The following is a 16,432-nucleotide window of genomic DNA, read 5'->3' as shown; positions in this document are numbered from 1 at the left end:
CAGTAACTGACATGATTTAAAGAGAGGGACAGAGAGAGGGAATGAACTGCAGCAAAATCTGAAGTATGGCCAACTTGACTTGTCTTACACGAAGTATATCTAGTAATTTTTTAACAGCAAGCACTAGCTACAACTGATGTCAGTTAAGGCTCGGTAAAAATGAATTATTAAATTGGTCTGCTTATATCCTATTACTGACTTCTTATGAATACTTGGTTTTATTTGGTATAATTGACAAGAGTTGACAGCAAAGGACAGGTTTAATGACAATCAAATGAAGATCAACTCGTGTATATGTCGCCAAGGAGAGCCGCATCAAGTGGTGATAAAGTAATTGATGGGACACTATGAGACAGGGCACATGAGTCTGTCATATGTTGTAATAAGTGACCCTGTAATATTAGCAGACTGCCTGCAACAGCTCACAAATCCAATAGGTCTGAAAGAGACAGGCTACAGTATGTGCCCAAGAAAAGAAAAATAGACATTGACTTTGCATATATAACACCAGATCGTTTGCCATTAAACTTAATTTCTAAATCATTTATATGACTTAATGACTCTGCATGAAATTTTTAAGCTGGTGGCAAGATGAATAGCACCACAGAGAGAATGTGGATGAGTACAGTGTCATTTACCTACCCCTCACCCTCTAACAAGTGACAGCTGAGCTATTGTAATATGTCCCAAACACTTAAATGATAATGTCATCACTTAGGAGACAAGTGAAAAAGATATTGGCATTTATAAGAGATGGATGAAAATTAGTTCTAAAGCATTAATTTCTCTTAATACCACTAAAAGAATTGTGTGCGTTCAGGAGATATTTGATCTGAATTAAGAAAGTGATGAAGCAATTGATTAATTGGAATTTAGGCCATCAGTCACCATATCCATCAACAGCTTCATTTACATTCTAAACAATCAACTGACGGCCCAATAGAATACCCTGTATTAATACACAGTCAATATGATGCCACGAAGAGACGCACTGAGCCGTACTGACAAACGCCCAGTGGCTATTGTCCAAACTCAACACGCTGCATAGATTTAAGACTTTCATACTGGCTAGGGTTTAGAGATCCTTACTATAACAGACAATGTATTACCAGGGTTTTCTGAACTGAAACTGAAAAATAATAAAGTAATATTAACAGTGTTAGCAGATACACAAAAAATTCTAAACGTGTACGTTTAAAAACAAGGCTTTAATTTAAAACCTTAAATAATTATATAAAGTCACACAAACAGAATTTCTAAAGCTAAGAATCCTTGATTGAAAGCAGTGTTACGACACATTTTATACAGCTGGGAAGCTGTCTGGTCCATTTTATAAAGAGAAGAAAAATATCATGAAACAGTAATCTGACATTTTAGTATCTCCATTAAGAGTAACAGTAATTGTTTTAACAATTTAAATTTGACAGAAAAAAATCATAAAACTGAGGAATATAATAGAACCACAGGTTAAAACAGATGACAGTAAGGTCCTAAACTTGGAGCCATTAATAACCATCCAGGAATATGTTAAATAATAAAAATTTAGCATACATGTATATTATGTACATTTTTCTGAGGAACAAAGTGATAATTCTTAAGATTCTCAGAAAGACCCATGACCTCCAAAATATTAAATATCATTACCCTACAGAGAGAAACTGTCCCTACGACATAGAATACAAAACAAAATTTGAGAAAAAAAAACATTTTTAAAACATAATCAGTTTGGATATAACGTTATTTATCTGTAGTTGGCACATCAGAGAGTATCTCACTTGCCTAATGCTCTAATATTCTCTTCATGTTTTGCTATCTTATTACGCCATAACAATGATACGGTGGCTGAAGAACAATTTCTAAAACTTCAGCAAACATTTCCTAGCCCTCAGATTCTTCCTCTGAAAAACTGACATTTCTAACAATCTTCCAGCTTTAAAGAGATGGATTTTGTTCACATTTTATCTCCTAACATAATTTGTATACTCTATTTCTTCTAAGTTAATTACCTAAAGCCATTTCCACATTGAGCATAATATTCTTAATCTTACATATATTCCTACCATGATCACTACAAGGGCAATTAAATATAAAAGCATCTCCCGGGATTTCCCTGGCAGTCCGGTGGTTAAGAGTCCGTGCTTCCGGGCTTCCCTGGTGGCGCAGTGGTTGAGAGTCCGCCTGCCGATGCAGGGGACACGGGTTCGTGTCCCGGTCCGGGAAGATCCCACATGCCGTGGAGTGGCTAGGCCCGTGAGCCGTGGCCGCCGAGCCTGTGCGTCGGAGCCTGTGCTCCGCAACGGGAGGGGCCATAACAGCGAGAGGCCCGCGTACCGCAAAAAAAAAAAAAGAATCCGTGCTTCCGGTGTAGGGCACACGGGTTTGATCCCTGGTCGGGGAACTAAGATTCCGCATGCCGAGTGGTGCAGCCAAAAAAGAAAAAAAAAAAGTATCTCCCAAATGCAAACTTTTTGTTATTCATTAAACTGAATACATTTACAAACAAAGACAAAGAAATCATAAATAAGTAGGGATGGCAGTGTAAAAATCCCTGAAAACCCATTCCTCCATAACTGTAATGAGAACATAAGCAAAAATTGTCTAAAGCAACTTTTTCAAAACTCTGGAAAATAATCAAAGACTTGCAACAATCCCAGGTGCATTTATTCAAGAAACAAGGCTAAATCTAGCTATGAGTGAGATGTGTGGTGTTTTGACTTGTCCCTTTTCCAGTACCCTGCCCCCAGTCAAACTCCACAGTAGCTGAGAAAACCAACAGTCTGGTAGCCAGTGAGGGGAACAAACCAGGGCTGGGGCTCCCCAAACCCCATGCCCAGACAACTGTAACCACCTGACCAGGTAGAGCTTGTCTGGATTTGACTCAACCCACAGCTCATTCACTGAGAATGTGTTTTCCCTGGAATGTTTGTCAAAAACAAACAGTGGCAATTGTTTAATGTCACAGCTACCTTGGGTGGTGGTTAAAACTGGGGTAAACAACAAGCTGACCAAAAAAATTTAAAAGAAAAGCTGAAAAATCAGATAACAAGAGCAAAAGCTCTATCATATTCCCAAGAGCCTAGAAGGCCACCTGCCAGTGCAGGGCTGCACACAGTGCCCTTGAAAACCTGAGAGGCCCAAATCTCTCACACTGGCTGACTTTGAGGCTCTGTACAAACAAGAAGTGAAGGCAAAGGCAGAGTTTTAACTGCCTGACACAGCTCTGCAGGTGTTAAGGGAACACTAGCTATTTGTAAAAGATAAACCTTGCAACTCTGGTACTTAATAATACTTCTCTATCATAGAGAGTCCACTTGGTGACAGAATGGGAGGGGAGTCTGTTCCACACAGTCATTAAGGAACCTAAACTGAGGGAAGCTCTGCCATCTTCAACAGGCAGCTTCCAAGGTTGCCCTGGCCATGGACACATAGCCAGTACAGGGAAAGCCGAGGCTAGAAGTGGTACACATGCCGTTCAGCCACCCTCCTTCAGCCACACCTCAGGGCATGGCCCCATCTAACTGGACAGGAAAGGGAAATGCACTGGAAAAGTAGTTCTCCAGTCTCCACCCTATGGGAAAAACAAAACCACACATTAAATAGCACACAATAAAGTAAAGGTATCAAGTGTACAGAGGTCACTTGATTATTAGGTGTAACTGAATTCTTCTGTTGATGGCAGCCTCATCTTACGATGTAAGTAATCATAACTACAGTTGGTGAAAAGAGAAAACATTTTTCTTCTCTCTCATGACTTAAAATGTCCTTTTAAAAAAACACTGTTTAGGGACTTTGCTGGTGGTCCAGTGGTTAAGACTCCTCGCTCCCAACACAGGGGGCCTGGGTTCGACCCCTGGTCAGGGAACTAGATCCCGTGTGCCACGACTAAGACCTTGCATGTGGCAATGAAGATCCCTCATGCCACAAATAAGACCCGGCACAGCCAAATAAATAGATTTTTTTTTAAATACAAAAAAACAACAAAAAACCCCCCCCCACTGTTTATAAATGGAGAAAAAAATAAATCAACAACTCTAAATTTTAACCATGTCCTTTCTAGAGTTCTCATGCTACAAATAATAATACATATGCTGAGCTTCCCATAAAAATATTGCTCATTTATGCAACAAAGTCAGAAATATAAGGCAGAAGGAACTTTGGATATTACTTGACAAACCTCTCATCATTTTAGAGATGATGAAAATGTATGACCACGTGGCTAGGTCATATAATTAGAAATTGGTCAAAGCAGACTAGATTTTAGGTTTCCTGATTTCCAACCAATGGATTTTTTCTCCTTGACCACATGAGGCTTCCTTCTCATTACCCCTTTTGCACCTTCTTATTGTTTAAAGCTCTGGTCATATAAGTATCATTTTCTCTGTGAAGCCCATTTCAACTCACCTAGGCAAATTGTCTGTTCCCTCCCATTACCCCCACATGTCTTTTATTTATTTGTTTGTTTGTTTATTTATTTATTTTTGGCTGCATTGTGTCTTCATTGCTGCGCGTGGGCTTCCTCTAGTTGCGGCAGGTGGGGGTTACTCTTCGTTGTGGTGCGTGGGCTTCTCATTGTGGTGGCTTCTCTTGTTAAAGCACGGGCTCTAGGCACACAGGCTTCAGCAGTTGTGGCTCGCAGGCTCAGTAGTTGTGGCTCGCGGGCTCTAGAGCACAGGCTCAGTAGTTGTGGCGCACGGGCTTAGTTGCTCCGCGGCATGTGGGCTCTTCCCACACCAGGGCTTGAACCCGCGTCCCCTGCATTGGCAGGAGGATTCTTAAACACTACGCCACCTGCAAAGCCCTCCACATGCCTTTTAATATTTATACTATCTATACAATCAGAGTATTGCTAATCATCAATGTGTGTACTTCCATAAATAAGTAGATCATGAACTCTTTGAAGAGAGCAACTCGGTTTTACTCCCTTTTGTATTCTAAGCAACAGGTAGCGCCTGACGCATAGTAAATGCTAAATAAATGTTTGCTGAATGAGAAATAAAACTGCAAATGCAGAATAGCAATCAAGTTTTGAGGAACATCACCATCTATTTAGATATCAAAATGGATTTGAATGAAAACTTTCACTTGATATAGGAAAGGATATTTTTTAAACAAACATATTATACAGTAAAATCATTGTTTTAAGCATAAACAGTTAAATGTGATTTAGAAATTAATGAATTCAATATATTATCATTCAAAGAAAAATTCTTACAAGAATAAATTTAACTTTTATCTTTCAAAATGAAAATTAAACTGCCAAAATACCAATCATCAGCAATATAAATAAAAATAAAAATACCTGCTTTTTCTGATGTCCTAAGAAATACCATGTCCGATGGAATTCTTTGATTCTGCAGAGTAATATAAAATATTAATTATCTATATGCAAGTTTACAAATTAACACAATTCCATTCCAAAGGAGAAATAGCTCCTAAAAAACTAAAATAATGTTATATTTCAACTCTATGCTGAAACAATTAACATTCATAATTTGTATAATAAAAATGAATATTTTAACTCATATTTTAGACCCCTAAGTTTTTTTCCGCATCAAAGAACCATGTAAATGGCATTTAGTGATGACCTGAAAACTACTTCATTTCCTGAAAAATGTTAAATATTACCATTTCTGTGGCCTCTGTTGTACCTCAACTCACACGTACAATATAATAGTTACTGCCTTATAAAAAATTATGTCCTCCCTATCAGACTAAATGACCTAGAAAGTGAGAACAGTGTTCTTCCAACACCTAACACAAAATAGAGCATATCGAAAATGAAACACTTAATAAATGCTGAATGAAAGAATAAATGTACAACTGAGCAAACAAAACCCCATAAATTTGAGGAGATATTCCTTTTACAAAGCAGAAAAGGAGAAAAACTCAAAGGTCACTATTCATACATTTATTTAATCACTTTTACTAATATTAGTATTAATTAGTATTATTAATAATTAGTATTAATTAGTATTAATAATTAGCATTAAGTAATTAGTTGGGAAAGCTGTACAAACTAAAAGAAAAATATAATTACAATAAGAATACTTCACATAGTTTCATGAATTATTTATATTCTTTAAGACCTAAGTTAAGATTTACCTATACACAGTAAAGAAATGAACTACTTGTCAGTCAGCAAGCAACAAAAACAAACGTAAGTTGTTAAAGCTGAAAGAAGATATGCTGTAGAATAGAGCTACTTATTTCTAACATTTCTTTAAGCAATTGTTAAGTTCTAAAGAACCTTTAGGTGAAGGGGGAAATCACAATGGAAACTAGAAAATATTGTTAATGAAATGGTAATAAAAACTCAACATATCATGTGTGGAACACAGCCGAAGTCAGGAAAATGATAAGAGGAAAATATACATGATTAAACTGCATACAAGAGAAAAAGGAGGCTAAAAATATACAAAGGACTAAATATCCATTTGAAAGCAGGAAAAAAAAACCCAGCCAATAAATCCCGAAGAAAGTACAAGGATGTAAACAAATATAAGAGCAAAATTAATGACACAGAAAACAAAAACATACATACCAGTAACAAAGAGCAAGAAGGTAAATATTTCTTTAAATATGCCCATTCAGTAATAAGAAAAAACTAGCACTAAAACAAAAATGATAAAAGATGAACAAGCCTTCTAAACAAAAAACTGTAAAACATTACTGAAAGAAATTAAATGAAGCCTAAGGAAATAGAAAACACCATGTTCTGAAATTAGAATATACAGTATTGCAAAGATGTGAAGTGCACATACACTGACCTATACATTCAACACAAACCCAATCAAAATCTTAACATCTTTTTTGGTGGGAAATGACAAGATATTCCTAATATTTACAGGGAAATGCAAAGGCCAAGAATGACTAGACAAGTGTGAGAAACAACATGGAGAGTTGTCTGTACAATATAACAAAACTAAATATTAAAATAGAATAATTAAGACAAGATGGTATTCCACTAAGATGGATGATTATATTAATGTAAAAGAGAATCCAGAAGTCAGTCCACACATCCATGGACACCAGACTTATGAGAAAGTTGGCACTGCAGACATCTTTTCAATAAACAGTGCTGAGAAAACTAGATACCCATGGGCAATGAGAAGAGATAATACCTGGCCTCTACTTCAATCAAAACACGAAAATCTATTCCAAACTAATTATACTTCTAAATGTCAAAGTCAGGGACTCCCCTGGTGGTGCAGTGGTTAAGAATCCGCCTGCCAATGCAGGAGACACAGGTTCGAGCCCTGGTCCGGGAAGATCCCACATGCCGCAGAGCAACTAAGCCCGTGCGCCACAACTATGGAGCCTGCGTTCTAGAGCCTGAGAGCCACAACTACTGAGCCCATGTGCCACAACTACTGAAGCCTGGGCGCCTAGAGCCTGTGCTCCCCAACAAGAGAAGCCACCACAATAAGTCCGCACACTGCGATGAAGAGTAGCCCCCACTCACCGCAACAAAGACCCAACGCAGCCAAAAATAAATAAATAAATAAAAATTTTTTAAAGGTCAAAGTCAAAACAATAAAACCTAAAAGAGGGGCTTCCCTGGTGGCGCAGTGGTTGGGAGTCCGCCTGCTGATGCAGGAGACACGGGTTCGTGCCCCGGTCCGGGAAGATCCCACATGCCGCGGAGCGGCTGGGCCCGTGAGCCATGGCCACTGAGTCTGCACGTCTGTAGCCTGTGCTCCGCAACGGGAGAGGCCACAACAGTGAGAGGCCCGCATACCACAAAAAAAAAAAAGAAAGGAAAAAAATAATAAAAAATAAAACCTAAAAGATAATACAGAAGAATATTTTCAGGACTTTTTGGTAGGAAGAGATTTCTTAAACAAGACTCCTTCCCCCTACCACCACAAATTTAAAAAAAAAACTTATTACAGATGAAAAGATTAATAAGGTTGACTTCAATAGAATTTTTATTTGAATGATAATATATTGAATTCATTAAGCATCTCTGTTACACAAAGCACACTAGGAAGGAAAAGATATTCACAACATAAAACTAATAAAGGACTCCCATCCAGAATACTTGAAGGCCTGCAGACTGTTAAGAAAGGATAACTCTGAAGAAAAACAGCAAGAGATTCTCATAGGCTTTTCCCAAATAAGAAAGATATCCAAAATCATATGAAAAGGTGTCCAACTTTGTTAGTCTTTACAGAAATGCACATTAAAACCACAACCACTATGTAAAATTTGGAAATGGTAAATTTAAAAGGTTGGCAATGCCAAGTGTTGGCAAACATGAAGGAATGGGAACTCTTACTCACTGTTGATCTGAGTATAATTTGATACATCACTTTGCAAAATCATTTGCAGTAAGTACTCAAGTGCAACATACACACTCACCCCAAAATCCAACAAGTCCACTCCTCAGTACACATGCAGCAGCAATGTGTGCACATGTGAGCCAGAAGACATGATCAAGTATGACTCAGAGGTATCATTCCTAACAGGCAAAACTTAGAAGCAACCCAAATATCCACCACAGTAGAATGGATAAAAGGCATACTATGTAACCACAACATGAATGAATTACAGCTGCACACAACAAAATGAAGACTCTCATAATCAGTATTGGGTCAAAAATAAGCACCCATCCAAACACAGCCCCATCCCACTGAATTTTCTAGGCACTCTTGTTGAAAATCTGTTAACCAGAAATTTAAGACTTTATTTCTGGACTCTCAATGTTTAATTTATACCAATTCCATACTGTCCTGATTAATGTTAACTTTGTAGAAAGTTCTGAAATGGAGAAGTGTGAGTACGCCAATTTTGTTCACATTTTTAAAAACTGCTTTGGCTATTCTGAATCTCTTGTATTTCCATATGAATTTTAGAATCAGCTTGTCAATTTCTGCAAAGAAGTCAGCTGGGATGTTAAGAGGGACAGCACTGAACCTGTAGATCAGTTTGGGAGTACTGTCATTTTAACATATGAATACTTCTAATCCATGAACATGGGACGTCGTTCCATTTATCCAGGTCTTCTTTACTGTGTTTTAACAATCTTTTGCAGTTTTCAAAGTACAGGTTTTGTTCTTTTGTTAAGTTTATTCTTAACCATGACTTTATTTATAAGTATTTTATTCCCTTGATACTATCATCTCATACATGGAATTTTTTTCTTAATTTTAGACCATTACCCTTTATTCCCTTATCCGGTTTTATTTTCTATGAGGCATTAATAAATAAACTAGAAACTTCAAAATAATTATTGGATACTTTTTATTTTTCCCTCCTCTCAAGACTCTGAGCAATATAGGAGCAGGGACCTGTGTTTTCTTAACATGAAATTACCATGGCATAATGTACAGCAGTTTCTTTGACCGTGACCCGTTCAGGATATCTGAACTGTTTCTGATTTTTGGCTATCATGAATAATGCAGGTATAAACATTCATGTTCAAGCTTTTGTGCCAATCTAAATTAATATTTACCTGTGATAAAAGTCCAGAAGTTCAACTGCTGGGTCAAATGATAGTTGTATACTCAGTTTTTTAACAGACTGTCTAATGATTTTCCAGAATAGCTGTAACATTTGATATCCCCACATGAATTGTATGAGTGATCCACTGTCTTCACGTCACTGCCAGCATTTGTGCTGTCATCATTTTTCATTGTAGCCATTCTGCTATATGTGTAGTGGTATTTCACTGTATTTTCATTTGCATTTCCAGATAACTAATGATGTTGAATAACGTTTCATATGCTTATTTTCTATCTGTATGTCTTCTTTGGCTAAATGTTTCTTTATTTTTTTTTTGCCCATTTTCTAATTTGATTTTTTTTTTTACTGTTGAGTATTAACAGGTTTTACATATTCTAGATACAAATCTTTGTGGATATATGGTTTACAAATATTTTCTCCCAGTCTGTTTTTCCACCATATTCACATGTTCTTTCACAAAGCACAAATTTTTAATTTTAATGATTCAATCTATCAATTTCACCCTTATATGCATTGTGCTTTTGGTGTCAAGTCTAAAAACTATTTTCCTACCCTAGATTCTGAATATTTTCTCCTGTTTTATTCTAAAAGTTTTACAGTTTTACATTATATATTTAAGTCCCTGGTCCACTTTGATGTAATATCTATATAAGGTGTGACATTTAGATTATGGTTCATTTTTCACCCATGGATGCCCGCTAGTTCCAGCCTGTTTTGTTGAAAGGCTATCCATCCTCCATCTTAATTGCTTTTGCACTTTGTCAAAAGTCACTTGAGCATATTTAGGTGGGTCTGTTTCTGGGTTCTCCATTGATGCTTCATTATCTTTGTTTCTACCCTTCTTCTGCTCTATATTAATTACTATAGTAGGAAGTATGCCTTAACATTAGGAGAGTGACTCTTTTCACTTTATTCTCCTTGTCAAGGTTGTTTTTGCCATGTTAGGGCCTGTGCCTTGCCAAATTAGTTTTAGAAAAATCTTATTTTGTCTTTAAAACCAAAACAAACAAACAAAGAAAAAACCTTGCTGAGATTTTGATACATACATCTGTGTAAAAATTCAGTTACTGTTCAGGTTTCCTTATTAAGCTGAGAGATAATCTTTGGAATTTCTTGCTTCCCCTTGCATGCATAAAGGATCATCTGACCGTGACTCTGAATGGTCCTACCCTCCCAATTTCCAGGTACATGTCAAACACATACTTCTCCTAGGCTGAATCTGAAACTGGAGAACTAGGAGTTTAAACCCAGATGCAGTGAACACTGAAGGCCACATCATCCTCTTTCCACTTTCTGTCCCAGGCTGCTGCTGCTCTCCCATGTTCTACGGCTACCGACATCTATAACATTGAGCCAAAGCTGATTAGCATTATTCTTGTAAATACCCATAAAATGAATATCGATGTACTAATTTTAATTCCATGTTAAGATAAAAAATTACAACTATCCTATAACATAAAATCCACCATGGAAATACCCAAACATTAATTTATAAATAGGAATACGGTCAAATAAAAGAGAAATATGGGCTTCCCTGGTGGCGCAGTGGTTGAGAGTCCGCCTGCCGATGCAGGGGATGCGGGTTCGTGCCCCAGTCCGGGAAGATCCCACATGCCGCGGAGCGGCTGGGTCCGTGAGCCGTGGCCGCTGAGCCTGCGCGTCCGGAGCCTGTGCTCCTCAACGGGCGAGGCCACAACAGTGAGAGGCCTGCATACCGCAAAAAAAAATAAATAAAAAATAAAAATAAAATGAAAAAAGAGAGAAATAGCTTTTCTGGTTAGTGATAAGTATTCCCAGAAGTCTTAAATAAAAAGTAGAAGGACAAAGCCATTTGCTAGCAGATCTCTGCTATTTCCTTATGACGATTATATCAACTGGCAAGAAAAAAACCTTTCATCACTACAAAAATCACAAAATTGGTTTGACAAATACCATGAATCTACTACTAAAAATTTATCATTTCCCAGTAGTTACTGGAAACTATGTTATCAAACTTCAGAATACTCAATGTTTTTCAGGGAAGTAAAATATATGAAAAATTTTTAGATGAAAATGAAAGTACAATTGGCAATATAAAAAACTAAATCAGGTAAGTGGTGCCACCCCTCTTTTTTAGTATGCAGCAGTGCTTCCTTAAGGCTAGTGAAAACATTTTAGAAGTCTTCCCTCTAGCTCTGCTACCAAATCTTTAAATTTCAGAGTAGCACAGGATACCACACACGTGCTCACATTATGTAACACTGGTGCGTCATCCACAACATGTTATCCACTGGACACTGAAATAACAAACAAACACAAAGAGGTGCAGCTCCATATCAAAGGGAAACCTTTACCTGGATGTCTACAGAGGCCTATGTCACTCACCAATCTTTCTTACTGATGGAGAAGACACCTGTGAGGCCAGAGAGACACTGAAGAGGAACACCCAGACACAGATGTAGATCTCTCTTTCACATCTACCTGTATGACTAATGAGACGGCCAAGAAGGGTGCACCTGTTACTCAGTAAAAATGGGAGGACTGAGGGAAAACAGGAAGGTGAGTGTACTGCTACGTCAAACTAAACAGCAAAGGTAAGGGGAAAAAAGGGTAAATAGGAAAGTTAAGGAGGAAATAAGAGATGAAAGAATGAAAAGGCCAAACAGTACTCATTTGATTCACAAAGAAGATTCTATCCTAACCTTCAACACAAGAAACACGAGACATCCTCCTAAAAGTCAAGAGGAAAACAAAAGGTGATGGGGCATCACTCTGGAGTCTAGGTCTCGGAGACTGTGCAACCCTTCTGCTGGCACTCACACTCTCTCTTTCCCCCTCCTGCTGGCAGGCTGGTGGTGGGCTGCCCGGTGGAGAGGCCCATGTGGCCAGGAATGAGCGTAGCCTCAAGCCAAAAGCTCATAGAACTGAGGCCCTGAGTCCAAAGAGGCACCAAGTCCTGCCAACAACCCCAAGAATGAGACTGGCATCAGCTCCACCCCCGTGGAACTTGGAGGTGATGGCTACTGGGCTGACACCTTGACACAACTTGACTGAGAGCCTTAAGGGAGACCCAGAGCCAGGAGATGCAGCTAGGCTGCACCCAGATTCCTGACCACAGAAACTTGAGAAAACAAAGGTTGCTGTTTCTTAGAAATTGCATCAAAATTTATATGACTAACATATGGCTCAGCCATCCCTCTTGTCAGCATTTATCCTATAGAGTCCTGAAAGGATGTACATACCAGAATGTTCATTATAGCACTTCTCACAGAAGAAAAGAGAAACCATCCAAAATCTAACAATGGATCAAAAGTTAGTAACTTACAGTATCCATATAACTGAATACTACGTAAATAAGTTGCAAATCAGTATGTTTAATTTTCTCCTTTCCGTAAACTCAGACAAACACAGCCCAAAACATTCTCTGTGTACAGATGACTGCAGTGAGATGAAGACCGCTTTCCTCTTGACGGGGAAGGCTCTCACTCAACCTCCCCACCTGCGGCTCAGGCTGGGTATGTTCCCACGGGTTCCCATGTGGATATCAGCTGGTACCAGGGGCTCACACTCCTCTGTAAGAGGCCTTATGAAAACCTCTCATTCTATATTTTTTAAAATGTCGTTCTACAGCCTTAAAAAAGGAAAAACAAAAAGACCATGCCCTCAGTCACTGTTACTAAGGAAGGCTGTGCAGGCAGAAACGCTTCTCCGCAAAAGCAGACAGCCCAGGCCTCCAGACTCTGGGCCAGTAGTGGCCTGCCGACGGCCACCTCTGACCACTGTGGGGTTTTTAAAATGGCTTCTTCCTACATTGACCTAAACTTTTTCTTTCTAATCCTCTTTTGTTTCCATTTACCTTTCCCTCGTTAAGTTTTTTTTTTTTTTTTTTGCGGTACACGGGCCTCTCACTGCTGTGGCCTCTCCCGTTGCGGAGCACAGGCTCCGGACGTGCAGGCTCAGCGGCCATGGCTCACGGGCCCAGCTGCTCCGCGGCATGTGGGATCCTCCCGGACCGGGGCACGAACCCGTGTCCTCTGCATTGGCAGGTGGACTCTCAACCACTGCACCACCAGGGAAGCCCCCTCGTTAAGTTTTTAAGCCATAAGAATTAATACCCAATAATTACATATATCTGTCTGTAAAAGGAAGCTCTAGAAACTGAAACATATTCCATTATAATAGGTTCTAACTAATACAATCCTTTGGTCAAAAGATATAATTCTGATAATGCAACAATAAACAGTTAACATGTCTTATTTTAGACAAAATATGACTACCTACACACAATGAAATGTACTTTAGCAAAACATACTATACAAAAACCTGTATTTTTTTCTTCACATATATCAAACCTTACACAAAGATGTTAAGATTTAAAATACATGTCTCAAACAATTTCCTTCAGATTCAAGTTACTTGCAATCAGGCTAAATGTTCATAACTGGCATATACATGTCTAAAATATATTAAAAATGCATCAACCTTTTCCACTATGATGAGGTCTCCAACTTGTATGTCTGAACTCTTAACTTGCACTTTACCTTAAAAAAGAAGAAGAAGTATAATCAACTCAAGGAAATAATAGCACATCAGAGTTAAACTTTCAGTTGATAAATAATACTTTAGAAATAACTTTGGGAGAAAAAAATAACACTTTAGAAATTTATCTATACTTATACTTTCAAAATAAATTTATTTCAGACAGACACAGTCGCTGAAAATTTACTTCTCCTAGTGAACTCCCAAATACAATCAACTATCCCCCAATAAAAGACGTGCGAGAATGGGGAAGAGGATTCCATCTGGAAAGTTCTTCCCACATCTGCCATTATTTCAGGTCTGAGTCACGTTACGGATGACCAAAAATATCACTAAATAACATAATTTGATGACTGAAGCTGAGTAACATGGAGATGTAAAATCCTTACATTAATATTGTGGATGGCACTGACAGGCACATAACTGACAGAAAAAAGAAATGAAGAAAATTACATGTAAAATCACCCTCCACTGGTAGCTTTAGAGACACAGGTCAGGACTGAAAACTAAGGTCTAGAGATTTACACAAAAAGTGATGCTTCCACATGGTATGCTGTGCAAATTCTTAAATTGTCTCTCTAGTATCTAGTGCACTGTAATCATTTACAAAATCTAACACACAACATCTACATCATGTTAGTGCCACAGAGAGGTGAGAAGTTGGCGTGGACAATGGGAGACGCCGTCCTGAAGCAGCAGCAAGACTTGGCTCAGTTCTCGCTCCCTGTGGCTCCTCCCTCCCTGCGTCTCCTCCCTCCCTGCCTCCCTTCGCCCCTCTGTTTCTCTCCCTCCTTCCCTCTCTCCCCACCTCCCTACCTTGGTCTCCCTCCCTCTGTCCATCTCCCTTTTGAAACCAGCAACAGCCTATGGATCTGCCTTTACATTTTTGTAACTACTGTTTTGACATGGGAAAAGGTCCACTTCTTTTACATTCAGTTTATTCTGAAAGCTAACAGAACAAGAGCTAAGTTCATATTACATTATCAAATACTAACATTACCAGTCATTACACTGACTTTTAGACCAATTCAACTTATTATAAAGGCTTATTTCCTAAATACCTCTTAAAGCAGCTGCGTTTCAATAGAATCATACCAGTTCCTAACAATTTGTTTTGAGGCTATCAAAAAGTTTTGTAAATATTATATTTTTGCTGTTACATTTTTCCATGTTCCTCAATTATACAATAAATACATAAGGGCTGGAGTAACTTTTCAGGGGGGAGATGAAGCTACTTTTTATTCATATTATAAAATAGCAAAGTTCTTTAGAATTGCATGTGAAGCAAATCTTACGATATTTTCATAAGTGGTAAGTATACATCAATTAGTAGCCAAAAAATACTTGCAAAAGAATGTCTACTTGAAATCTTTTTTTTCAGTTGGTCACTTCAAGCTTCAGGTCTGTACTCCCACTATTATGTTTTTTATAGCTAAGCATCAGGCAGTAAACACATAGTACTTATCTCATACCCCCTGAGTATTAACTCATCAGAATTCCTGTCTTATCATTTAATTTTATTTTCTCTCCAATCCACTTTTCCTTCCTTCTGCTTTTTTACATTTTAATAGACACATTTAAAAAAGAGAGAAAAAGAAATGGTTGCAGTCATAAGATGTAGTAAATGTAAATAATTTTAAACTATTTTGAAACAAAGAAAACGCATCCTTTTTTGACTCCTTAATCAAGACCTTACATTTCTCAGAGATTTATTATTCTCTCACATGGTAACAGCACAATTTATATTTAATAGCCTTTAATTTTTAAGGCATTAATTGTGATCACTATTCATTTCTATGGAACTTACTAGCAATTACACGTTTAAGTAAAACAGTTTATGGTAAAATGCACTGTTACAAGTTCTCAACTCTTACACAATATTACAACATGAACAAAATACGAGAAGGCTAAACACAGCACAGTGTCAAATCAGTATGATAATCTGCCTCACTTGTCTGTTCAAAGTACACATTTCTAAATTTTGAAGAATTGGTCAAATTGTTCAACAGTTCTGAATTCTCTAATAATTCTAATCTTGTGTTCAGGGGACTGCCTGCACTTCCTTTACAGCCTTTGTCACACGAACTCACGGACTTCTTCTCTGTTCTCTTTCCCAAAGGACAGCAAAGGCATCGGACAGAAAAGATGGAGGAAAGCCACCCACTCCCCATGCATCTGTCCAGCACTGACAGCCCAGCATCGTGACCTTCCGCAGCCTAATCTGCACAGTCCACGCCTCCACTAACGGTTTGATTTCTGGCCACCCTTTGTGAACGGAACTGATAGCTGATCCTAGCTAGCAACATGCTAATATCAGAGTTGGAAGAGACTGGTAACAAGAGATATTCCTGAAGTTTTACAAGTCACAGCACAGAAGACACACAACGGCCACCTGCTCTCACAAACCAATGGAACCATCAACAACACAAAGTGTTTACTGAATGGGCGT

At 38.2% G+C, this 16,432-nt stretch overlaps 1 protein-coding gene across 2 annotated transcripts in view; it reads right to left on the bottom strand.

Annotated features, from left to right (window-relative positions):
- The window catches only part of ATP9B (ATPase phospholipid transporting 9B (putative)), a gene marked incomplete at its 5' end in the record, with an annotated part of 207,075 nt that overhangs the window by 146,124 nt on the left and 44,519 nt on the right, over nt 1–16,432 (bottom strand). For both annotated transcript variants that reach the window (XM_079717497.1, XM_079717496.1), the window contains 2 exons: nt 5,300–5,351; nt 13,927–13,985. In XM_079717497.1, coding sequence (XP_079573623.1) covers nt 5,300–5,351; nt 13,927–13,985 — 111 coding nt within the window. The remainder of the gene's footprint in view (nt 1–5,299; nt 5,352–13,926; nt 13,986–16,432) is intronic.

Source organism: Hyperoodon ampullatus (assembly GCF_949752795.1).
Source record: "Hyperoodon ampullatus genome assembly, chromosome: 13".
Classification (NCBI taxonomy): Eukaryota; Metazoa; Chordata; class Mammalia; order Artiodactyla; family Ziphiidae; genus Hyperoodon; species Hyperoodon ampullatus.
Note: the sequence above shows the minus strand (reverse complement) of the source record. Positions and strands in the feature narration are given on the sequence as shown.